The sequence below is a fragment of the Aythya ferina genome (assembly GCF_964211825.1).
Source record: "Aythya ferina genome assembly, chromosome: 9".
Lineage (NCBI taxonomy): Eukaryota > Metazoa > Chordata > Aves > Anseriformes > Anatidae > Aythya > Aythya ferina.
In genome coordinates, this window is record NC_140305.1 from 24,068,424 (window position 1) to 24,095,231 (window position 26,808).

At 41.2% G+C, this 26,808-nt stretch overlaps 1 protein-coding gene across 1 annotated transcript in view; it reads right to left on the bottom strand.

Annotated features, from left to right (window-relative positions):
• The window catches only part of LOC311441740 (uncharacterized protein), a 227,804-nt gene that overhangs the window by 10,388 nt on the left and 190,608 nt on the right, over positions 1 to 26,808 (bottom strand). The window contains exon 37 of the mRNA XM_084530218.1: positions 1,876 to 1,993. Within this exon, the coding sequence (XP_084386344.1) occupies positions 1,876 to 1,993 (118 nt within the window). The remainder of the gene's footprint in view (positions 1 to 1,875; positions 1,994 to 26,808) is intronic.

Sequence of the window (26,808 nt, forward strand, 5' to 3'; positions counted from 1 at the left end):
AGGACTCTTTACAGCTGAGTACGCAAGCTCTGGGCTATGCCAGCTCCTTGTTTGGCTGGTATCAGGGAGCAAATTCAGATTTTTTCCTATTCACTGCCCGTTTGAGAAGCCAAGAAACAGGCAGGAGCTAAGACACTTCTGCCTGCCCATCTTGCTGGGCAGATACCAGGGGTGATCTCCCCGTGATGCTGCCAGCGACCAGCAGCAAGTTTTGCTCAATTAGCTGGTAGCTACAATACCGACCTGGAAATTCTGCTTTGCCTTTCTTTTCAATTATGCCAAATACAAGAAGCAGAGTGTAGGTCCGTATGTGGAGCATTATACACGAGCCAGACCTGAGCAGTGCGGAAAGGCTGTCTTGATTCATTGCGCTCATATGATTTTGGCTGCAGTAAATTCACTCTCCTGCTACAGCATGCAATTTGAGGGTTTATTGAATACTGGCACAAACAGAGGGAATCATCAAAGTCTAGATAATTGCAGGGCTTTTTTTCCCTTCCACTGTCATTTCTTTACCAGCTATTGTCTCACTATTTAGGAAAACACAGCCAAATACCTCTCATAAGAAATAAAACATTTAAAAAAGTAGATTTTATTCCTTCTTCTATTTCTTTTCCTTGTGGTAGGACTTACTCTTATGTACAATTCTTTACAGCCTCCAGGAAGTTTTTGGTTTCTTCTCCGATTTCTTTATTCATCTTTGTCTCTGAAAAACGTTATACAAGATCTGGTCCTTTTTTTGTTAGCACCAAAACTCTTGGCCCCGTTTCGTTACAGACAGAAATCTAACACCTCTTCTTCAGCAGAAGGAGTTTTCTTTTTATGACCGTCATAGAGGCCTGTGAAATCACTGGAAAAGCTTTCTGTTCACCCCAGTGAGCACTAGGCTGACCGCCGGGAGACTGCCTTCCCTTCTCAGCCTTCGCCTACCATTTGTCTTCCCTGCAATCCCCACATTTCAGCTCCCCTAAAAATCACTGGGAGATCATTGGCCATTTCAGAAAAGACAACTGCTCCATTGGAGTCGAAATCTGAGCTCGCACATATGTTTGAAGTTAAGCTAAGGTCTTCTTCCCAGAAATGCTTTGTGAAGTTCTTCTCCAGGCAACTCTTTTCCAGTAAGATAGTGTCTCCTTGCCTGATATTTTGCTTAGTCTAGTTTTCTTTTATCTTCCTTGTCGAACTTAAATGTCGCCATTCACTGCTAGCAGATGTGGTTTGGGATTCCTACATTCTTTTATGCCTTTATTTCAGAGCTTTCATCACAGCTTCTCTTTCAGCTAGGTGAATCAAAGGCCTTTCCATAGTCCAGTCAATGCAAGCTATACATGATGGCTTGTTTTATTTGGCAATCTTCTCCAGTATGTGATTCATTGTCTGCAGGTGATTCATAGTTAGGAAATTACTTCTGAACCCTGCCAGTGCTTGTGGTTGATTAAAGTTCAGAAGTCCCTGTAGTCTGTTCACCAGCGCTTTTTTGTCAACTCAAATATTTGTGTGCAGTAAAGAACAGTAAAAAGTGGATGTGCTATTGACATGAGCAATTTACTTGAATGTTTGCATCTTTAGAAAGTTCTACCAAGATCTCTAGAACTGGCATGAAACTGTTTCACAATGTCTGACTAAATGAATCACGTTTTACAAATAAATATCTGTCAAATTGTTCAATTACTTGAGATTCAGTCATTAAGCAATAAAATAAAGCAGTAAATAGGAGACATCTGCTGCAAAGTGCTACAGAAACATAAGCATCTTTCTCAAGTTACCTTCTTTGCATTTCGGTATAATGATTCACCAAAAATGTCTTACCCAAGGCAATCAAACATCAGAAAATTGTCCCCCACAAAACAATATAGGCATAGCATGGCATCTTACCCAAAGCAAATAGAGCTTAACACCTCGGTGGAGCCTCCCAAGGAACAAAGACGAGCAGTGATCAGTTGACGTGCTACAGCATTATTAGGTGAGATCAGATGGTTCAGAATGCTGAAACCTTAAAAGAAAAATAATAGTGGAGGTCATTGCTTCTGATCTTGAATTAATTTTTTAAAGATGTAAATGGTCCCCTTCCTTTGAAAGATAATATTTCCCATAACGGCCCTGAGAGAACCCAACTTTCTCTTCAGAAGATTGCGTTGCTTTGCATCAGAGGTGTTCGTAGGAATAACATTAAAATTCAGAGCATGGATGGTTGAAGAGTTTAAATACTGAGTCGCTAAAGACTGCCTGGCCAAATCGATTGCAGCAGTAACTGAACACCAAAGTTTGGTAACTCTCAGGTAGCTGCTGCCAGACCGAAGGGGGGATAACAGCTCGTTTCTGTCGGGCACATCTCCACATCAGGATTGCCACTTTCCCCAGAAGGATCATGGGCTTTTTGGCAACATCAGCCCTGAGTGTTGACACAAAAAATGTTTTTTCCAAGAATACAAATTCATTAAAATACCTTTTTGAAATGCACCCAGATAACAGTAAAATTAAAGAGTTGTAGCCTCTTCCATTTGCTTTCAGGAAGCTCAGTCATTGCTTCATCTCGAGTGTCAGTTTGCCGAGCAATGCTTGATTCATGTTTCTTTGAAAAAGAAAATATTTTTAAAACTTATCTTGATAGTTACAGAATTTCCTGTGAAAGATGCACTTTTCCTGCCAAAAGATTCCTACAATGCTCAAGAAGTTCTTCAAAAACTGTAAAACTGGAATGACACTCGCATATTTTACTAGTAATGGAGCATAGTAAAAACATAAATGGAAAGAATACCCAAGTATCCAAATCTGCATTATCACAGAAGTATCAGTTTCTTTCAGACCTCTCTGAGTACAACATTTCAGCACCAGCAGCTCTATCTATAACTTGGCTCATAGTTTATGTTTAAAATTGGAATTACACATACTAAACCAATACAGTATGAAAGTTTCTCTGTATAATTCAAAATCCTTTTCTAAACAGAAACCCTGTTCCTTCTCCGTGCTTCAGGTTGTAACAGTCTCCACACACATACCTCCACTTACAGGACGGGGTGTTCTTTTGCCAAAAGTGAGGTTTCAAATATCTGTTCAGTGATCTTGGTTACTTTCCATTGCCCTCATAAGCCTGAGAAGCTCCAGCAAGTGCAGCGTGTGTTTTAAACCTTCTCCCAATATGCTGGTTTAGACTTAAATTGTTGCTATGTTAAATTTCTCCCAGGAGAATTTAGTTTGGGTAAGAACTGGTTAAAAACAAACAACAAAAAAAGCTCCCCCAGGATTTGACTGAGTGTAATTGGTAGCAATTTACCAAGAGCGCTGAGACATCATGAAATGCAAAATTGGATTAAAAAAATAAATAAATCCCTAAACCAGGAGGTTAAGACCTCAGTGTTACATCTCTTCCAAGAAAATGCATCCAGTGCAATTTATATGAAGACATCCTGTAACTAGGAGCTGAACGCTTGACTTGTAGCCACTCTTTAAACCTCTCTCTGAAGAGATAGAAATGCTCCCACGTAGGCAAGATTTTCCAAAAGCCATCAGCTCCTTTCTGCTGGCTGCCACTTGTGTTTTCAAGTCTTGCTGGCTCAGCAAACAGCCAGGTTAGCGCTGCTTGCTGAGATACAGCCACTTTTATAAAAAACTTCTGCAAACAACAATGAATTTTGTCTTCTTTTTTTTTTTTTTTCTTTTTTTTTTTTTTTTTTTTTTTTTTCTTTTTGTTCCTAAATGCAATGCTCGGCTTTGAATTCCAGCCTCATTTTGCCAAAGACATTTGGCTTGGTCACTCAGCCTCTTTGATAGCTTAGATATCAGTGCACTTCGCCTTTATGCAACATGTGCTTTTTATTTTAGGCTATGCAAAAACTATGTCATGATGCTAGGGAAAATATATATCCTCCCACGTCCCAGGAAAAAAAGGATGGAGGTTGATTCAAATTGGTATCCACTCTTCCGTGACAGCAAGTGCATGCACATCTAGCTGATAAATGTATTTATCTCCAGTGTGCCTCTATGGCTCAGACATCAAGAGGAGCAAAAATCTACCATGAGTGGTAGATGAACCTCTACAATGAGCCATTCTTCTAGCTGATCTACTATATTTCTAGACTATCATTTTAATTAAACTGAAAAATGTCCAAAACAAATGTGTTTTTAAAGTAGGATTCAAAAGACTAAGTGCATTCACTGATAAAACACAAGACCACTTTGTTTTTGCCTTTTTTTTTTTTTTAATATTATTTTGTTTTCAGAAAGGCATAGTAGAGTTATTATAACTCTGGTATTCCTAGTTATATATAGCTGCCTCATCACACAATGGGAGAGGAGGTGGAGAGATGATTTTCTGGAATAAAACCTTGTGATTGCATGTCACAATCAATTAAGCAAAATGCGAAGAGAGTAAGACTGCACAGGCAGACAAACAATGCTAACGCCGATGTCCACATGCGTCCTGGCTGCCAACCTTCAGAAGACGGTGGTGATACTAAAGGTGACAGGAACTGACCAGTTCCCCTAGCATGTTTCTAGGACATGTAAAATAAGTTTAAAACAGACAGTGAGTGCAAACCACTAATGTGGGGAGACTCCTTCTTGAAAGCCTGGAGAGACTCCTTCAAAACAACAACTCTTCAGAATCATTTACAAATGCTGCCCCATCTGTAAACACAAGAAACATCCTTAATGTAAACAGCGTCCTTCGCTCTGAAAGTGAGAGGAGAAATGAACAGGAAGCAACACAGCAGAAGGAGGAATAAATCAATGACAGACTTTTATGAAACAAGACATCTTGGTCCTTATGCATATACTCACACACCAAAATCGCTTATTAACTCCACATGGATCAAGCAAACCCTTTGGAAAAGAGAGCCTAAAGAGATGGAGAACATGAAAGGAGCATCTAGAAACAGATGGGACATAACGTTTTCAATAAACCCTAACATAGATGGGAATCTTACATAGCAGCAGCTAAACTACCTCGTGCTGTGAGACCATCAAATTTCACAAGCTTAACAACATTGGACTGGATCTATACATGTGGATGAGAATTTGCAGGGGATAAATCCAGCATGTTATTCAGAGCTGATGAGCTGTGTGGTTCAGCAGTAGGGATGCTCCCCCTCGGTTAATACAAGGTACCCATGTAGCACATCACTGGAAGGAGCAGCTTTTCGATGTGGTTTGAAAGCAAGGGTAAAAGCATTGGTCAGTGTATTTTGCCTTGTTCAGGATCAATTAACTGATCTGCCAATTTCCATTCCCCTTCTCTGAACTTTGACTGGGCCAGAAATTCTTGTTTTAAGCCTGGATCTGGGCCTCACTTTTAAATAAAAAGAAAAAATCCCCAAACTCTGGTAATATCGTGTAGTTATTACTTTCATTATAGGAAGACCAACAGTCCCAAAATAAGAGTGGAGCCAATATGCTCAGCTCTGTACAGCCATAGTGTAATTCTTCTTGCCTTGAAGAATTTGTAGTCAAAACAAGCAGAAACGTCCAGAATTTCAAAAGAAAATAAAAAATTACAGAAATTACAGGAAATAAAACCCAGTTTCTAGATACCCTATGTAGTGCCCTGCTCATGCTTCCCGTTCATCCTAGGCCTTCTAACACCTTGTAATAACTACTGAAGGTTATTTTTTAGTCAAGGGCTACTGCGGTGCTGAAGAATACACGAGTACCATATGACAGAGAAGAGAAGCAATCTTTACTATGGAGAGAAAATGCCCCAAGGTATGATCAGATTTCCCATTAAAAAACTTTGTGTATCTTCAGATCTGACTAAACACTACTAGTCACCAATTAAACCTGACACAGCAGATAATAAAAATCTATAGCTATCTCTAATATGTAACAGAGCCTACAACTTAATTACCTTAATCACATTTACCCTTACTGTGAGGCTGGTATTTCACGACCAGTCATTCCACCTACCTCTTTCAAGAGCTTGATAAAAAGCACCTTTGAGAAAAACACGCACTTTACAAGAAAGCTCTATTAGTCTATGGATTAAGAGAGGAAATTAGTACCCAGGGTCAAATCGCTTTGGTACTATTTACATTGGAAAGGGGCTCCCTGATTTATGTCTACGTAAATAATCCCAGGGAACATTATCTCCTCACTATGAGCTTGCTGCCAGTGTTGGGCAAGGCTGGAGTGCACAGGGTGTAAATCAGGGCATCCTTTGCATCTAAGGCATTAAGGTGAAAGTCCTGGAAAGCGCTCACAGACTGGATCACCCCTGTCTTCCCACTTTACTTGTGCCACAAGGTCAGGTCCAACAGGAGAGTGAGAAGACAGCATGGTGGTAGGCATCCCCATACCACTCCGAAATCTCTCCAGGACTGGCCTTGCCAACCTGCATCTTTCTAGAGCACAAGGCAATGTTGGTGACTCCAGCTTTTTGCTATGATCCCCTAGAGTCCTGGCCCACCCCGAAGGGAAAGAGTGAAGCCAAAGCAAAGAGCCCTACATCCAAAGCAGAGCTGAGCTGCTGACACAAGGAATTCCCAATAGAGATGTTTCCTGGATCACCACACCACCTCCAGGGACTGAATTTGGGAAGTGTTCTGGTGAAGTCAGTGGTGTTTTGTATTATGCAGCCATTTGAAGGAGGCATTTGGGAGAAAGAACAGAAATTGTTTGCTCTACATTTCTGAAACTGTGTGCTAGTTGGATTCGAGGATGTTTTTGACAAAAGATTGCACAGTGGAACTATTCCAACAAAGAAATCTGTATCTCTGTTATTACTCTCCTAATGAAAGCGGTAGCAGGACTTAAGGTAAGATTATACCTTCCACTATTGTTACTTCAACTACTATTTCTACCCAGTCTATAAATGTTGTTTTTTGGGAGAGTTAAGAGACTTTCATAAGAAATAAATATAATTATCCTCATTTTACTGTTGTAGAAACAGAGACAGACAGAAAAGACTTCAGATCTTCCTGAGATCTTGGTCTGTGAAATGTCCATACTGGATAACCACTCTGGTCAGAAAAAATGATACAGGATCTAAGAAAGCTTCAACTGTTTTATAGAAACATTTACGCACATCAAAACATTTCATCTCAGGCAGCTGACACTGCAGGTAGCTGCTAATTAAAATCTGGTGTGCTGTGGCTACTGTCTTTACAATTCTGGCCAGCATATGTTCTGTTTCTCTCTCTCTCTTCTTTTTTTTTTTTTTTTTTTAGTTTCTGAGCTCATCTGATGCTATTTTCAAAACGCAAGTTTATATCAAAGACTGAGTTTAATAAGCTTGTACAATATAAAGGGAGATTATAATTTATTATTTAAAAAGTTTCCTAACAAGATGTCTACAAGAAACATGACCCAAACCACACTGCCTTGTAATAATACCTCTTAAAAATTCCTGACCTCCCACTAAACACTCCTGCAGACTTCCCCAGTTCAGTCCTCACTGAATATCTCATATATGTCCCCTATAACATTACACAGGAGGAAATGAAACAGGAAAGTCATCAGCTCAGACAGACACAAAAATGCTTCCAGGTCGGCCTGCTATCTGCCAGCCACCTTTCTGACCGGGGCTCAAGCAACCCACGACAGAGCAACCTGCACATTTGCAGTGTATCAGCACCCTTCTTGTTAGTCAGGGTAGTGGCCAAGGGCTGGCAGCGTGATGGCCTGTGGGCAACCTGCAGAGCCATGGCGAGGATGGTTGGAGGCCACTCCAGCCTGAGAGCACAAAGGCCAGAGGAGCTGTGGGTGCTCAGTCTGCAAGCACGGGGCACTGGACAGGGCACAGTGCTGGTGAGTATCGTGTTGTGGTGTGATCATGCTGCTGCTTTGAGTGTTTCTTCTGAGAAAAAATAAAATAATAAAAAATCACTATTTTAGGGTGATTCTTTTTGTCAGTTATTCACTGTCTGTGGGTGTGCTGCTGACTGCTGGGTGGTGATGCCTTAGGCAGAACCCTGAATCACAAAACAGTTGAGGTTGGAAGGGACCTCTGGCAGTCCTCTCTGGTCCAAATCACTCTGCTCAAGCCAGGACACCCAGAGCATGTTGTCTAGGACTGTGACTAGATAGCTTCTGAAGATCTCTAAGGAAGGAGAATCCACAGCCCATCTGGGAAACTTGTACCAGAGCGTGGTTACCTGCACACTAAAGAAGTGTTTCCTGATGTTCAGCCACAACTTCTTGTGTTTCAGTTTGAACCCATTCCCTCTTGTTCTGTCCCTGGGCACCATTGAAAAGAATTGGAGAGTAGAATCATAGAATGGTTTGGGTTGGAAGGGACCTTAAAGATGATCCAACTACAACCCCCCTGCCATGGTTAAGGTTGTTTTCCATTAGATCAGGCTGGCCAAAGCCCCATCCAGCCTGGCCTTGAACACTTCCAGGGATGGGGCATTCACAACTTCTCTGGGCAACGTATGCCATTGCTTTAACACCAAGGATAGAGGAAAGAGCCTGGCTCTGTCTTTTTTGCACCCTCCCTTCAGGTATTTGTACACACTGATGAGTTCCCCTTTGAGCCTTTTCCTGGGGAAAGCTACTACCATGAGAAAATATTCAAACTCAAAATCTCCTGGACCCAGACAGGACTATATGTTCCCTTTATTGAGCTAAGACAAACAAAAAGTTGCTTTGTGCAATGTGTAAAGTTGTGAGAAGCACCAGTGTAAACACGAGGCCCAGGTTCCCAGTAACAGGTGTTTGATGTTAGGCTGAGGGCTGCTGTCTCTCCTCCAAGGTTTTTATCAGCTTCTGCTGCCATTTCCTCATTCTCCCTCCCTCCCAGGTGTAACAGGAGCCTCCTCTCATCACCTTATCCTGCCCCACAGGGGTTCAGCTGTAGTACATAACATATCACCAGCACGACCAGGCCTCGTTTTCCAGCCGGCACCCAGCCCCCTGCAGGTCCCTAGGCTGGTAGAGCCAGAGCCACAGCCTGCTTGGCATCGAGGCCCATTGCGATCAGGTCGCACACAGCACTGGCCTATTGTCTTTGCCAAGCTATTTGCCAATTAGCACATTGTTCTCTCCTTCTACCCTGTCCCCCTGCACTTCACCCGCCGGCCACAGCCCACACTGCCCCGACTGAGGGCCATGCCGTGGCTTGTGTGCACGGAGCTGGAACTGGGCAAGATCTGGTGGGGTGATAGAGGCCAAAACAATGCTGGCACGCGGGGTGCCCTGCTGGGAGGCCAGCCTGGCCTCGAGGTCAAATATTCCCGGCCTCTGGTACACACAGCTGGCTGCAGCACACCATGACTGCGCCGCTGTGCACAGGCAATCACACACTGGTGATTTGCGGCCCACTGAGTCTCTCATGTGTTGTATCTTCCCATCTCATCCACATGGGCCTCTTGTTTGCTAAAAAGGACTTGCTTTTCTAGCTAAAGAAGAGCTTTTTCTTGTTTTCTCTGTTTCTTCCTTCCTTCCACCCTTTTTCCTTCCACCCTCCCTCTCTCCCTCCCTTCCTTTCTTCTTTTCTGTTCTTTCTGGTAGGGTTTTGTAACCTTAGCAGTGTTACTGTAAGAGCTTTTGTGTAGTTCATTCCACAATATGCCAACAGCCATTCGTGATCACTAATAGGTGAAACTACTCTGGGATTTTTAAAGCTTTTAACAAGACCGTGTCTAGACTGGTATTTAGTGGCAATACAATTAAATCATAGTGGGGAAAAAAAAAAAAAAGAGAGAGAGAGAGAGATGAAATTATTTTAATTACTTCTGGAGCCACTTCACCCCTTTAGAGGTCAGGACTTGTGATTTCAGTCAGTGCGAGTCAGGTGTTACTGACTCTGCAAAGTGTAAAGGTGAACGGGATCACAGTGTCAGTCTATAGGCCTACCTAAAGTTTAATCTATAATACACCTATATTTGCAATAAAGTACTTTTTTTGTTTGTTTGTTTGTTTGTTTTTGTTTTTGTGCTACAACATTTTCCAAAGCAGTACCACAGCACCGTGCAGTGACTCAGGACCTCATGTGACATGGCCAAGGTGCAGACACCAGGTGTAGAGTTTCCCAGGGACGCATGGATGTGTTTTCCCTGCCTGCTCTCCCTGGGCATCTTCTCCCCTCAAGTACCACCCTGCCCACTGACAGCAGGGAGTGGAGGCCAACCATGGCTTTGCTGAAGGCATATGCCAATGAGTTACCACCGGGCATTTGATGTGGCACCAACTCAGGACTGTTTCACCTCTGAAATGGGCTCAAGATCCCCAGTTCAGAATGGGATAGGGCTGCTCCTGATGCCTTTCCACCATATTGCCCCATTTATTATTTCCGCCTTATGTTGGGATGGATAGGGGGTTGCTTTGCTCCTTGGGCTTTTGCAGCCCTCCACATCAGATGCATCTCCAACGCCTAATACTCTTTCTCTAGATAATTAAACCTTCATTTGTTGCTTCCTTGCAACTCCAGATTTTAAAACTATACATTTTTTTCTGTTAGGTTAGGAACTGTTCCAACTTCCAATCCCCAATTTAGATTACATGCTCAGAAACTAACTCCAAACATTTACTGCGTTTGAAGGTCACAGTGCTATTGATTGATTTCCAGTTATAATGTATGTTGTCCTAACATGAGTTAAAAACATTCTGGGCTAAATCCAAAAATGCTGGGATCAAAGCATCTGGACTTGTTGCTTTCATGTTTGGCACATAAAGGGGCTGGCAGTCACCAATGTGGTCTTGGCTGGGCTATAGTTGTTTTCATTCTCTGATGTGAAACAGTTGGGAATCACAGACCCTCCAACAGTTATAGTGGACTAAATAAAAATTGGCTTAATAACCTGCCAAGCATTTGAAAGTGCCAGTCTCCACAGTTTTTCACAACTTATTGACTATGGCATGTTTTTCTTTTCATTTCTCTCTTGCTTTTTTTTTTTTTTTTTTCTTTCCTCGCTTTTTTTTTAAAGAAAGAATTTTCTATAAAATTGGACTTTGTAAGTTGGGCATTTGAAATAGGTAAACTCTTCATCTCATCAGACTCAATTTATCATCTTTGATCTGACTTCACTCATTCCTTTGGCTGCTCCATCTGATTTTTTAATTTTTGGGAAAAAAATTATAAAAACATTTTTCCTATTTAACTTATCACATAGGAAAATAAACAAGGCCCATTTTCTTGGCTGGCCTGCCTTAAAGATATCCCAGCACTGCATCTGCACATCAGATTTTCACTTTCAAATTCACTTTAAACAGATTATTCCTAAAGTTTTTTATTAGTTTCCCTAAAAGTCTTCTATTTATATTTGCTGTTTATAAAATAGCATCCAGAGGCCATTGTGCAATGCGCTGCACATAGTCAAAAGCCATCAAGCTCTCAAGACAAACAATGGAAATACTTTGCAGATGGGAGCTGTTTTACAGATGGTGTACGGGGGCAGGAGAGACGCGAAGGTTGGAGAGAGAAAGAAATATGGATGTTGGCCATGGTTGCGAAAGAAGCCAGTGGCAGAGCCAGGCACTTAACCCACATTCCCATCCAATTTCTTCCCCGTAAATTAATTTTTCTCTTATCCTTCTAAAAGACACATTAGAATTTTTAGGTCATTCCCTCATGTTTCTAAAAAAATAGAAACAAAATAAAACACTCACGACAGTTTGCAAAATCTAATTATTATTACATTTCACACATTTTTCAGTCATTTTAGCTAATTTCAAGGAACTTCACATTGGCTTTGGGAGCGATGCTTTGGAACAGACGCAGCAGCTGCCCGATGCAAGGCCAGGCTGTCACCAGTGACACACTGGGGCAGTGCCAGCAAGGTCAATGCCTCTGAAATGAAAGAGCTGCTCCCGTTATTTCCAGATGGGCAGTGGCATTTCGTTGCACATTAGGCTGGGCTTTACGCTCAGACAAGTTTTAGTGTAGCCTATCGGTCAGGGAGAGCAATGCTACCCCACTCACTCCCCACTCTTGACAGCTAATCCACAGGAAAGGTGGATTTATTATGGCCCCACCAGAGGTGCAGCCTTGCACTCTACCTCAGTGTTAGGATTGATGCGATGAATGTTCTTTGCTCAGTACCTACATGGCAGCCTTTGCACCAGGCTGTGGACTTTCAGCAAACATCTCCCAAAGGACCATGCTCTGCCAGAACCCCCTCAGCTGCCCACCACCCAGCCAGGATTCCTTGAATTCACGCAACCAGTATTGCAGGAAAAAGAGGCAAAAAAGGACTGCCTGGGTCTCAACCTCTGAATGAGGAGCTGGGATCTGCCCAAGGTTGAGCAGTGATTAAAAGTTATCACTCCCTTGTGGCATGAGGGCTGCCGTAGGTATAGCTACCAGCTAGCAAACAGCTTTATAGAGCCCATAATTCACCATCGCCATTCCCCATGTTTCCTATCTCATAGGAAGTCAGGTCTGGGCATGCAAAAAAAGGAGTTTGTTGCTGCAGTGTTGAACAGACTGACTTCCCGTAACCATCCCGGGGTCTTCTTTTCGTACGGTCTCCTTGTAATTTATTTTCTTGTTTGTGCTGCCCACATTAAGGGGCACCCAGTTACCTTTGGGAGCAAACTTCCCACCTCCTGCATCCAGCAGAGCTGTGGTCAGTGCCCTAAATTTCCTAAATTTTGCTCTTTCTAGAGCAAACTGTCTTATTCTTAAGCAGCTCATTTTCAGCCTGTCTGTGAAGCTTCCAATCAGTTCTGGGACGGTAATACTTGGATTGAAGAGAGAAAACAGCTAAAAGTAATGTTTTAGAGACAGACTGGACATGAGGGATGAAGTGTGTAAGTAAAGAGATGATTTCAGTTCTGGCACCTTTGGCAGTGCTAAATGTCTCTTTAAGGCTCATAATAATGAAAAAAAATGAATCTACTGCTAAGAAAACTGACTCTCAGCACAAAAACCATATTTACTATTAACATATAGTCTAGAGACATTTAAAAGTAAGATTATTTTATAGTAAAATGAATATAAATTTGGCCTGTAAAGGACTTTAAGGCCTTTTTTGTGTTCAGGTGAAACATTATCAATTGGTGCTGTGTGTGGCTGTATTTATACACTTTGCTTTGCATATTGCCATTAGAAAACCCCACGCACATTCTTTCCATGTAAAATAATTTTGTTAAATAACTTAGTCCAACAGTTACACCTAGTCTGAGTATCAGCGTATTTTTTTTTTAATGTTTTGATTATAAGTGAGTAAATGAGCATATGTGCAATTATATTTTGGGTGCAATAGCTTTAGCCGCCACATTTTGGCATTTTATTTTATTAGCTAAAAGCTCACATATGGTTTCCATGTTTCCAATCTGGTTTTAAGGATGCAATAGCTGAATTAAGCAATGTTTCTCCTCACTCCAATTCCCTTAGATATACTTAAAAAGTCCATTCAGATTATAAAAAAAGTAAATTAAGGTTTATAATATTCAGAAGGTGGCCCATGGTAGTGACTAGTACAGACCTATCTTGTAAGTGCCCTCACACCCTGCACAAACTGTTAAAAGATGTCTCACAGTTTAAAATATGATGATCCTGTGGGGCAGAGTCAAGCCCAAGTGCCAAAATATTTCTTTTATGAACAATGATGCTGTTAGATCAGTGCAGGCGCCACCAGATAATGGGTCACCCCATGAGGCCACTGGGAATTGCAGGTCCTTCAGCTCCTCCTGATGTTGGATTTGGAGGGACTGGCTAGGGCTTCGACAGGAACAGGACCAAAGTATCAAGCTTCATACACTTGAAGAGAATTAAAAAGATGCTTGGTTTTACGAAGGAGACATAATAGCTGTCTCTGAACACACAAAATGTCGTTATGAGAAGAACATTGATCAACTTTGTATCCCACGGGGAAAGAAATCACTCGTGTTTGCAGCAGAGATGCTGTGGTTTGGATGTTAGGCAAAGCTTCCGAACTGCAAAGGTCAGGAAGCACTTAATGAAAGGAATGAAGTTAGTGAATCCCTTGAGAAGAGGTTTTCAATAACAGTGAAGGCAAACACATGTCAGGGATGGTCTTGGCATCCACGCAGCAGATTGGCTATGTGACCTCCCCAGGTCCCAGCCAACCTCACGTTTCTGTGAGCTCATGAAAATGCATCTAGCATGTCTGGAAGCCCAGGAGAGCAGGACTTCCCTACTACATTGATGCAAAAGCTAGTCAGATTCAGGATGACGCTCTTCTACATCCCTCTTCACGCTACCAACATCCAACTCCCATGGTCCCTTTTCTGGGCTTCCTAATTCGCTTTGGTCAGCACATTTCTGCTGAAGCGGAACAGGTTCAACACGAGGTGACAAGAATTCCCTCCTGCTAAGCACTTGTGTTTGCAGCTGACGGTAGCTGTGACACCCGGGGCTTTGTCAGAGCCACCTTCTGAGCATGGCTGTGCTGTTTGGTGTGAGATGCTCAGGGACTGAAGTGCTGTGATCCAATCTGTATCGCATCTCACAGGCATAAGAAAAAATGAGAAAGTAGATACTGAGCCCAAATTTCTACCAGTTGTCATTGCAGGGAGGGGAAAATGGTCTCCTCTGTCAGTACTTCCCTGAGTTTTTATTGACCAGTAAGTAGTCTGACTGAGTAAAACCAAAGCATCAGAATTACAGACTTATTTTACAGAATCTTCAACTTTCCAACTAAATCTATCCTAATTCAGCAAAACATGCAAGTTTGAACATAAATCACATACTTAGGTACACTTAAGTATGGATTCAGCCATTTGCTGAGTAGGGTCCCTACATTACTAACTCATTGGCTGCTAGTCTTGGCTCTTTTTTCAGCTAAATCAAAATGGGAAAAGGTTTCCACACTGGGATGAAGCCAAGATCTTCAAGTTTCTTTCTCTTCCTTTTCCCTCCCTCTTGTCTCTCTCTCTCTCCCTCCACCCTCCAACTGAACACGATAGATGCTTGACAACTGTTTCTATCTTGCTATTAGCCTGGAATTTAGGTCTTTGGGTGTGGGAAATTCAAGACCAAATCTCTGCTCAGATGCATTCAGTTTAGGGTTGTAATCCCAGTTCTTGCTTATTTGAGCTACACTGACCACGGCGCTATGTAAAGCAGCAGCAGCCTTCTGATTTGGGTAAATCACGGGCTGAAGAGACCTAGCGAGTGCAAGACATGCTCTACGCTATTCTGATCCCTCACAGTGCTTTGCTGCTGACAATTGAAGATTTTCTAAAATTTTATTTTAATTAAAGCTTCCTAACCAACTCTAAAGATTCAACTGATATTTTAAAGGGCAGCCAACGTTTTTTTCAGTTCTTCAGATATCAAAATCCCACAGTTTTGCTTGGAGTCGTGGAGAAGAAGGTGACCTCACAGCTTTTCTGAAAATCAGCTTTATGTTTCGTGTTTGTGAACAGAATTACTGTCTGTGATCGGTTTTAAAAATGCAGACCTGGAAGACTTTCCTTCTCAGTACCAGTGAAATGAAATAATAAAAGCATTAAGAGCTTGGAGAACAAGTGAATATTGTGCTGAAAATTCCATGTAGTGCCTGCAATGGTCCACATGGACATGCAATCTGCAAGATCAAGAGATGCTTCAGCCCTTCTGCTGACACTTGAAAAAACCATTACAAGGCTTAAGGAGGAAAACAAAGTAATGGAAACATCCGCTTAAAAGGAACGTTTCCAATCACTGGTACTCCATTCATTATATGCCTGAGTGGTTCCAGAGACAACAGAAAACTATGCATTGTTGCAATGCCAAGAACAAGCGAGGCAATACGGATGTTGTGTTGCTTCTCACTTATGGCAATCTGAATGCTGTCATGCCCTCCCCACCCTGCCCAGCTGAAGTCATCAGCCAGGAGGTTAGTGTGGTCTCACTCGTGCCCAAGCGTGTGGTGCTGAGCAGGGGGTGGTGGTGGGGTTTCGGGACCCTTCCAGCCAGACACAGGTTGGGTCGCAGAGCTGGCACCGGAGCTGCAGCTGACAGCAACATAAGGCATTTGCTCCAGAGCAGGCAGACACTGGGCAGGATTTCTGCCTGATGCGTTGTCAAGCTAAAAAGCTTTTATGGGAGGCAGGGCTTTTTATGGGAGGTAAAAACACAGCAGTCATTTAATTAACGGTACCTCAAAGTCTTTCCTGTAGAGAACCGCATTGCTGAAGTTTTCCCAAACCCACCGTGATAACCTTGTTAAATTTTGGACAATATTATTTAATCTTTGCTCTGTAAGCCAGACTTTGGATATTTCCCCAGCATCACTGTAAGACGGCAGTTGTCTACATTACAGCACAGCCCCTCCAGCATGGCGGATATGTGAAAATGTCACCATATGTTACAGATATCTCAAGTGCACTTCCAAAAACGTCCTCTCAAGGCCCAGCAAGACACACAACAATAATAACACCCTGGCCTTTTTCACACAGCGAAGCAGCAGCTCTTAATGAGAGCTTGCTTCCAACCCACATATATCAGAGGGGAGGGTGCCCTGTTTCTAATTAGTACCCAGGGGATTTCTGCTCCAGCTAACCTCTTCATTCTCCAGATGAAGCAGAAACAACTCCACCTTGCCCGATATTACTTTCTTGGAGCTCAGTGGGCCAAAGGACCACAACCTTGAGTAGGACATCAGTTGCCACAACCTGGTATAAGTCTACCTCTGTCTACCGGAGTCATTGACTTCTGTTGAGTTTTGATCGAGCCAGAATGGGTTAAGAAATGGGTATGTGTGGTGAAACTGTGTAACTTGCTTTTTTTTTTTTTTTTTTTTTTTTTTTTTTTTTTTTGGCTCTACATATAGTCTAAATTAATGATCTTGGCTGATATGTGCCTTTTTTTGATCTTTTCTTTTTGGCATCTTGTAAGTTAAGCTTACCCAAAACTTTATGAAAAGAATACATATCCAACTTAATGCCAATCAGTGAAGATTAGCATTTGCAAAGCCTATTTTTTCGTGCTATTTTGCATCTTGGTGCAGTTTTCTAGATCTCTTAAATGTAAAAACAAACAAACATCCATACATCTGGGACCAGACTTTCAAGTGGAGCTCAGGGCCAGCTTTTTTTCCTTTCCTGAGCGCTCAGCACCCACAGCAGGGCCAAATTTTAAAGCCAGTTCAGCTAAACCGGGGCCAGGTTTCCACAGAAACATGGAGAAGCAGAGGCTACCATTGAGACAAATATGCACAGATTCATCGTTTAACTCATCCTCCCACCCAGGAATGATAAAATGACACAGTCCTACAGCAGTAATAACATCAGCTATTGATAACAACAGCTACGACCCTACGACGGACGCCTGAACAGCTGGGAGGAATGTTGGCCATGGAGAACGATTGCTCAAGTCCCCAGTGAAGACCTGAGTGTTTGCTTATGTTCTTGCTTGGCAAGATACGGCACTATCAAGATGCTATTTAGTGTTTGAGTAAGAGTATCATTTCTGACATGCCACTGATTCCTTAAAACACAAGAAAGCCATTGGGAAGGGAGATATGCCGTTGGTAACTGCTCTTCCTTGCCGATTTACTGGGTCTAAGCCTGATTTATGAAGTGCAGCGCTGGACAGGATGTTGCCAGTTGAGGTTGTATACAGTATGTCAGCTGCAGAATTTGCAGATGACCTATGTCCTGTAGGGAAATGGCTCTGCACTGGATAGAAGATGATCTGAGCAGGTGTCTTCCATCTCCAGCTTCTATGGCGAACTGAGTCTTTCAGTCTGAGGACTGCCAAGTGCACGTTTAATTGGAGGAAAGATAGTTGGGTGAGCAAAGCAGGGAAGTCCTGCCCCTAGTCACGCAAACAGTCCGATTAATTTCTTTCTGCTATAAGAAAAGTTTTGTGTTTCCTTTCCACAAACATTCAAGTGACCCAAATTCATGGAAAAGCATTTCCACTGTCTCATGCAAAAGAATTTCTGAAAATAGTTTTTGCACTTAAAAATTCTTGTGCTGGTAATCACAGGACAAAAACACCAGGTGCCGGGTAAGCTGCACAATCAGATGTTGGGCACCTGAACAACATCTGAATATCAAACCCAGAAACAGCGAACAGTCACACCAAAATTTTTCTTGAGAACTCAGTTAGGAAAACATAATGTTACGGAATAATGATCACATAGATCATTTGTCTTGTAAGGAATATTACATGGCATGTTAGAAACAATATTCATTGTGTGTAACTGCTTTGCATACTATGGCTTTTTTTAATAACTTTTTTTCCCCCAGCATTATAAAGAAAAAACACCACTGATTTGCTCACTGTTTGTAACACTCTACAACCTTAAAAATTCTTCCTCCCCAGTGCAAACTTACTTCCTCAGAGAGGCAGCAGCAGGGCCGTGTTAAGATGCTTAAGAGGAGGTCAAGAAAAAAGCCAGTTACCAGGGAAATCTGTCTCACTCCTTAATACATTTTTATTACTACCTATGCACACAGTATTCTCTCAGAGGCTAGGAGAATAAATATGTGTCTTTTAAGCAAACATTTGTAATACTCTTTGAACATGGGGGAAGAACAGTTTTGACTTAAAAATGATACTAGCACCATATTTCCATTTTTTTTTCCCAAGCTGCAGTTAAAATGAAAATATCCAGACAGACATTCAGCATGAGGCTTGGGAAAGCATGTTTCTTTTGGCCAGTTCCACTACAGAATTTCACCTAAAAATGAAATACAAAAGATTGGGGTTGAGGAGAAAATACAAAAGAAAGATTTGTTTGTAGACGAATTACTCTGTGCGAGCCCATCCAAAAACATCAATGTAATTGTTCATTAATAATAGATTTGGAAGATACTTAGAAAAGTTTCTCTTACTTTGAACTTTCTGAAGGCAAACAGAGCCCTCAAGCTGGCAACATACTTGTGCTTCTTATCCCTCTCTTAGAGCAAAGGGGTGTCCTTTGCCTCCTCCTTCACCACCCAAAGCCCAGGAGATAAGGCGCTGCTCCATTTTGGGACACGTTGGGCTCAGCCCTTGATGGCAGATCTGCCACTGGGTGAGGAGCTTTGTCCCTCTTTGTCACCTCTTCACACCCAGATTTGCAGTTCCTGAGGTCAGGGAGCAGCCCCTGTTCTCTCTTACCCCACAGTTAATAGGACGAAGGCAGGAGCGGGGCCTCTGAACACTATCTCAGCAGCATTAATAACACCGGTTTGGAGAGGACTCCTCACATACTAAAAGTTAAGCAGTGCTTAAGGGCTTTCCTGGCCGGGGACCGGAGGAGGGTAATTATCCCCTGTAAGGATCCCCATCCACCAAGCTGTGAGAAACTTCAAATCCCGCTGACTTCACTGGCACTTCAGGGCACTCAGCACCTTCCAAGATTAATTCCTCAAGCAGGGAGAGGTCTAGAAACATATATATTAGAGCACTTTACATCTTCAGCTGCAGTAGGGCTCTTTCTGGTGAGCCTGACAAAGGACAGATTATATATTACGCCGTACCATAAACTTCAGCAATCTAAGAATTCAGAAAATACCCTGTTCTATTACTCCCCTCACTTTGACATGAAATATTAAACACCGCTTACCAAAGTAATGTTATTGAACACAGATGTCTGCTATCACATTCAAATTGTTCAAGTCAATCTGGGTTTATATATTTTCTTTACTTAAGTGTTCGTATAAACCAAAGTGTGCCCTGACAGTAATGATTTCACAATATACTATATTCAATTAAGGAGACAAATATGCATTTACATTTTTACTGAACTTCTTTCACATATTTGTAGCCTTCAGCTCCAACTTATTTTTGACATTTGGTGGAAAATAAAGGAATAGAAAGGGTGCCACCTACTGAGCCACTCAGACATTTTTGGAGGCTGAAAAGTCATGCAAATTACCAATACGATCATTCCAGTTACAAATAAACAATTGTTAAAGCTAAATGTATAAGCTGGTGGGAAGGTAGCCATAGATACTGGTTTCCTTTCATCAACTCACTCAGTGACAAGAGCACTTACCCCAGATATAGGAGAACCAAGCTCTAGCTCCCTCTGGTATCTCAGCAGGTTTGAATTCACCTATTCCTCTGGAAAACCCAAGCAAAATGAATCAGTCTCTGTCGTTGCAGTCATGAATAGTTTTTGTAAGCAATGGATGTGAAACTCCACAAACGAGAATCCAAAAGAGATGCACCATCAATGTGAACCATTCCTTGGGACCCACATCATTTAACAACCTGTCACATCAGAAATTTAAGCTGTTAAATACCTAGCACATAAACTATATGAAACAGATGAGATTTAAACATCTAAATTTAAGAAACCACTGAAAATGTGCATCAAGCCCAAGGATGATATCTGTAATATACCTAAAGACTCAAGAATGAAGACAGGCTCTTAGAACAGTTTTTCAAAATCTAGCATGAATAGAATAGAATAGAATAGAATAGAATAGAATAGAATAGAATAGAATAGAATAGAATAGAATAGTTCAGTTGGAAGAAACCTATGAAGATCATCAAGTCCAACTGCTTGATCTCTTCAGATCTCTTCAGGGCTAACCAAAAGTTAAAGCATCTTAATGAGGGCAATGTCCACTACCATGCATATCAAGATCTCTGTAAACACATCTTGAAGAAGGAAATTCACATCAAATCATGATTTTGCATCTGGTTCTTCAGGAGAATGGGGCAAATATAAGAAATCTGCCCCTGACGAGCCACCAATGTAGCTTTCCTCCATTCTCTTTTGCAGTCTCTGTACTGAAAAGTTAGGACATACTGCAAATGGTTTATTGCTTAACTTCAGCAAAGAATAATTGTGCCTTTTTTTTTTTTTTTTTGAAAAAAAAAAAATTGTAATCATGACGGATAGATCCAGAGCTCGTTCTTTCTCACTGCATATAGAGCAGAGAGGAGATGCTACATGACGTCAGGGGAATGGCAAGAAAAGCAAGTCGGAGATTTTTCATCTCTATTGAAGTGGGTCAGCTTTGGGACTGAAAAGAGGTAGTTAAAAAGGGAGAATCAGAAGGATGAACAAACAAATATATCAACAATGGATAAGACAATACTATGTTAAGGGGGAACTGGAGTAAATTATTTTTCACTCACAGGCCAACTGCTCTTCCTTAAAACAAGCTCCCAAAGGATCTCAAATGTGTGCCCTACACACTCCATTAATCCCTCCCTGCTGAGTGCCAGCTTAGCCCCACTGAGTCCACAGACTTGCAGATATGGCTTTATCTTGCTCTTTGCAGATGCAGACAGACCAGAGATTTTCACAGGTATCATGTGTATTTAATATTTGCCAAAATCTCTGGTGCTGGGGACTGGTGTAGCAATAACATACTTGGGAAAATAATTGTGAAACATTAACAAGTCCTTATTGTTAACAGGTGTTTCTGGCAGAGATTCCTTCAGGGCAACTTGGACAACACACTATAGCTGAGTTGGTAATGGCATTTTTCCCAGGGGGACCTTCAAAGTCTCCTGTGTGGTGCTTTGTATTCCTGGCAGCGGAGTCAGGAAGAAACCCAGTATTCAACATCCTCCTTCGTGCCTGCTCAAAATAAAACATTCATTTATCAGCCATTGCGTTCTTCGTATCTCACATGACTTGGCACACGCTTATCACGTGGTGGCTTTAGCACAGGGCACTAGCACCAGTTATGTATTCAAGATAACGCACTGTGGATTGGCCCCTTTTCCAGTGCCTGAAGTGTTCAGTGACTGTTTTCTGCTTGCATAAGCACTCACTGAGAGATGCATAAAAATGGATTTTTACTGCTGCGATGTTTCGGTGGCATCGTTATTCCCAAACCCTTAGAGAACCTTTGGGTTTTCCTAGGGGATCAGCCCCGGGTATCAAAAGCAACCTGTGGGACACCTCCCTCCTCAGCAGAAGCTTTAGGATTTACTCTGGAAAGTGATAATTAAAAGAATAATTAAAAACTAATGGGGTTTTAAAGCTAGAAAATAAGAGAAAATTGACTGCAATTTCATCGTGACCTTATACTTACTTGTTTTTTTAGTGAAAAATGGACTTGAAAGGGCAGGGAGCACTGTCCAGAGCACTGCCCCCAGCTCACGTCTCCATCATCCCTCATGGATGGCACATTATCAAACCAGTGACACTGGGCTATCAAACTGTTGTGCAAAGTGAAGAAGTTGATATCCAAAGGATGAAAAAAGCAAGGTACCACTCCACACCAGAAATATTTTGCAACAAGCAACCAAACCAAAATGACCCCTGCCAACACCCTTTTCAAAGAGAAAGATTTTCCAGGCACTTGACTTCCACCTTGACTTTCTGAATAATATATGGTGGAGAACAGAATCCCACTGGATCAGAGGGGAGACTTTGCTACAACAATAGCAATGCTGGCAAACTGTCTCCTTTCAACACATTCTTGAGTTTGTATTTTAAGTGGTTTTGCTAGATTGGCAGCCAAAAATAACTATTTTCTGATTAAATTCACTAGTTCTTGTAAAAACGTAACATGTTAAATGCGACCGTGAACAGTCCTAATAGTTCTTCAAGGTGTCTGGTCAAACTTTGTGTTTTCAGAGGAGGAGAGAAGATGGAGAAAGGTGCAGCAAAAGGTTCAAGCCCCAGTGTTCATTTTGAGGCTGATCCTGCAGCCCTCTCAGCCCTCATCATGCAGGAATATGCCCCATATTTAACGTGATGCTTTTATGCCTGCTATTCTGTACTTCATATATACCCTTAAGGTTAAAGTAGTAATTAAGAGCAGCTTTCTCATGTGCCTAGTAGAGCAAGGCCAAGATCCACAAAGGCTACCACAACTTAAATGTCAAATAGCAAAGTAAAAAAAGCAAACTGACAGGCAGGAATTACCCCTACAGCCTCTGCTCACACTGATCTTACTCTGTGTTGATGACATACAGAAAGGAATCTCACTGCATATCTTACAGGACATATAAATCATTCAAAACTGGATTTCTGGATGAAAAAACTCCAGCTGCAAAAACCAGAGAATTTTCATCAAGTCACTTTGTAAGTAATTTATAGCACTCTAAGACTTACAAAATAACAAAGAAACGACAGGCCAGTTTCTTCTTAATTAGACCTGGAACAGCAGGACAGAATCAGTGTGAACAGTGGAGCATTTCCACCCCAAACAGGGCTCCCGTTGGCTAGGAAACGTGCACTCGGTTAACTCTGGTGCTCCCGGGTCTTCAAAGCAGGGTACGGAAAGGAGACAAACCTCCAGGTTTCACAACAGTTTTCCCTCATGGGCCTGGACAAACTACGAAGGAGTTGGAGGTAGAAAGAAAACATGAATGCAAAGTGCAGAAACTGTGAATTGGAAATCTGTAAGTTGGTGTTAGTGTCGGTAAGAGATCTGTGCCAGCGCTCAGGGAACATGGAACATGAACGAACAGACCTCAGGTGCTGGGGACGAGCACGGTGGGCTCAGGATGGGACCACGACACTGCTACATCTGGGCAGCCTTCATTCACTTGGACCTCAGTCTAGGACTGCTGCTGGTAGGTTTTAGCCTGCAACATTAATGAATCAATCACAATTTGGCCTCTGAGCAGCAGCAGGCCTAGCTCTTGGATCTCTTACACCAAGAAATGACAGTCCTAAAAGTAATTAATTAGTTTAATTCTCATTAGGTCCTTGGAATCACTAGAGGGAGACATGAGCACATGCCTGAAGCCAAGATGTTACATCTGGACTGGAGAAACACCCAGTAGATGGTGGCATGAAGCATTTTAAGAATTAACTATAATATCTCCACCACATGCAGCTTCTCAAGATGTTTTGCTGTCATCAGCTTACAAGAAGATAAAGATTTATTGGGCTATTACTGAAAAGGAAGCTAGATACTGCCAAATGGCATGGACAGTTAGATGACTAGTTGCTGACATCTTTATTCATATATAAAACAACACAGTTGAGTGTTTTCTTTTTTTTCTTTCTTTTTTTTTTTTTTTTTTTATCTAAAAAAAATAAAAATAAAAGCCTACCATGCTTGAAGGAATCAACAAAGTAATGCCTGAACTTCTAAGTCATTTTAAAATCATTCATGGGTTTTGGACTTTTTTTTAAATTGTGTATACAAAGCACTGCACTATCACCCTGAACTTTTAGCGCTGACTAAAATAAGAGATAAACAGTTGCGCTACAGATTGGTTTAACTGTGCCTGAAGATGCTGAAGGGACAACAGCACAGAGCGATGCTTCCAGCATCGCCATCAGGAGATCACTTATTCCTGTGCCATATATCTACTAAAACCATACACCGAGCACATTAAGCCACCACGTCTACTTTTTGATCAGCTGTTAACTGCAGGCATTGGGATCGAAAGTTTAGTACAATAACTTCAACAATTTCTTTCTGTATCGTCTAAATGTTGCTTCTAATAAAGAAATTATTGAACAAGTTACAAGAATTATAGGACTATCTTTACAACATATGTCAGAATGACGACAAACCAAATGAACAGAATTATTCTAATCCTTATTGAAAACTGTATGAAAAATGAAGTAAATCACATACGACAAAATCCTGCAGTGCTACGGAGCTCAATTTAAGAAGCATTTGCTCTAAAATTTTAAAATCAGTCCCAGCCTGTAAAGTTGTTCTCCCAGAATCTAGCTGGCTGTATCTGTCCACTTTTTTCTCTGACAGCTTGATATACTGTCCCCCCTTTGTTACACATTTTGAATTCAATTTAGCATGCTACTTCCAATTAACCAGCACACACTTACTGCATTATTTGGCATTAAACAGGCCCATGTGTTCCTTTAGCTCCTGCCAATGTGAGAAGACAATACCCTAAGGTGAACAAGGCTATTTGTTCGGCAAGTATTAGGCTCTGGGAAGTGTCCAAGAAGTCTGATGGAAGCCTGCAGGTGTGCGGTTTCAAATACCTTCAAAGTGCTTAATGCCCAAGTCTTCCAGAAATGTTACACTTCATAACCAGCCTCTTCCAACAAGATTTATGCTCTGTTTTGAATATTTCTAATACTCTGGAGTCTGAGTGCCAGAAACCTCTATTTATCAGGCTCAGTCACTGGACAAGTTGCTCTGGTCAGGGATCTTTATACAAACCCATTTATATACAGGCCATTATTTATGCCGTACAAACTACTAAGAGCAGGTGTGATTTCAGTGTGTTTGCTCTGAATCTAAATTAGTTTAACAGAGTAAATTGTCATCCACAATATAAGCCTACTGCATTAAGGCTATCAATAAGGAGAAAACAAGAACAACTTTTAATGACAACTTTATATAAAAAAAAATAAAAATAGCATCCTTTCACTGTGATATGTGTACAAGGAAAGTACAGTACAGTTTTGAGATACACCCCACGTATTCTTTGAAAGGGGTCACAAATTCACAGATATAACATTGCTTTGCAACTGCTTATTAAAAGCAACAACCACCAAAAAAAAACAAAAATCAACAACAAAACAACAACAACAACAAAACCAACACATAATAAACAACGTGCACACTACAAGTCTGAGATTCCTCGCTTACTGCTGGAAATTGCTTTACAGCATTCAAATTTAAAGCTTTGGCCCCTGCAAAATAATTACTGGGCAATTACAGCTCATGCATGGAGCTGCTGCAGTCAGCCACAAGTCCATGTTCAGAAAAGTCCTTCAGGAACTGGGGTCTGAGAAAGTTTCTGGCCTAACTATGAAAAATAAAATTAAAATTAACAGTGGGATGGGAAGATGGAGGTGTCTGGGTTCACCAGTTCTTTTTAAGAGCTCTTCACAAACTTTTCTTTGCTCTGATAAAACACTAAACTCTTACAGAAATGTTGTTACTTGTCATTGTTAGATCAGCACTGTGAAGCCAGGATGGCTCCAAACTCTGTCTTTGGCTACTCTGGAAAGGATAGAAAGGTATAATTTCCATGTTTGTCTCGTTGGCAACTTCTGACACTGTGATGGTTATTACTTACACAAACAGAAATCTGCAGCCAATCAAAATAATATGGTTGGCAAGAAATCTGGGCAAACTTTAATAGCTATGGTTCTTCAACATAAAAAGGATAAAAGTAGAATAATAATTTTTGGCAGGAGAAGCGGGGAATTTTTAAAATTCTGATTGTTTTCCTATGAGAATAGTGTTATAAATACTGAAGTCTAACTTAAAACATGTTGTTCTGGTTTCATGAATTCACATTGAATAAAATTCTGCTGGATCCACTGAGTTACACTCAGCTCATTTCCACTCTTCTCAAAGTGAAGTTATCTGGAATATACAACAAGGAAAGAGAGCGGCATTTCACACAGAAATTGCATGTTCAAAATAATTTAAATGTCTTTCAGAAAAGAGTTATCTGTGTATGCAAGTGTGTTACAGTGGAATACACAGAGCACTCGTTTCAAGAAAGCATAACTAACTTCAGTCCTCTGGGAATCAGATAGCCAAGAAAGTCATTACCAAGTGGAAGATGGACATAAATTTCAATCACAAAACATTTGCACTGAAGTTTTCACTTTCATTTTCAACAAACAGCAGTGCTATGTTCAGGATGTTCATCCTGACAGCCTTTCACTGATGAACCAAATAAGCAGTTATATTATTTTAGTAGTAATTAAGCTCACTTCCCACTCACTTGCCACAATGCCAATCTATTATAATTTAGTAGCTTTTCCATTACAAAAAGTCCATGCAGTCTAATAAAGACTATTTTTCAGGCACAGAATTATGTAAATTTGTTAATGTGAAGTAAGGAGTAGCATCAAGACACATTAATGATATCACAAGTAAATTGGCAATAGCTAATGATGAAAGGTTTTAGGTCTTCTTTTAGAAAATGACATCCTGTAAACATTTTCCCCGCTTTGTGAAAAAAGTGAAAACCTTCACAAATAGCAAACCAAGAAAAGACATTGAAAAGTCTACTTTTCATATTTTTTAAAATATTTAATTTTTATTTTCATCTTTATATGATTGTGCTTTATTCTATGTTTTGGAACAAAAAATCGTATTGAGGCCCAGATCAGAATGATCTGT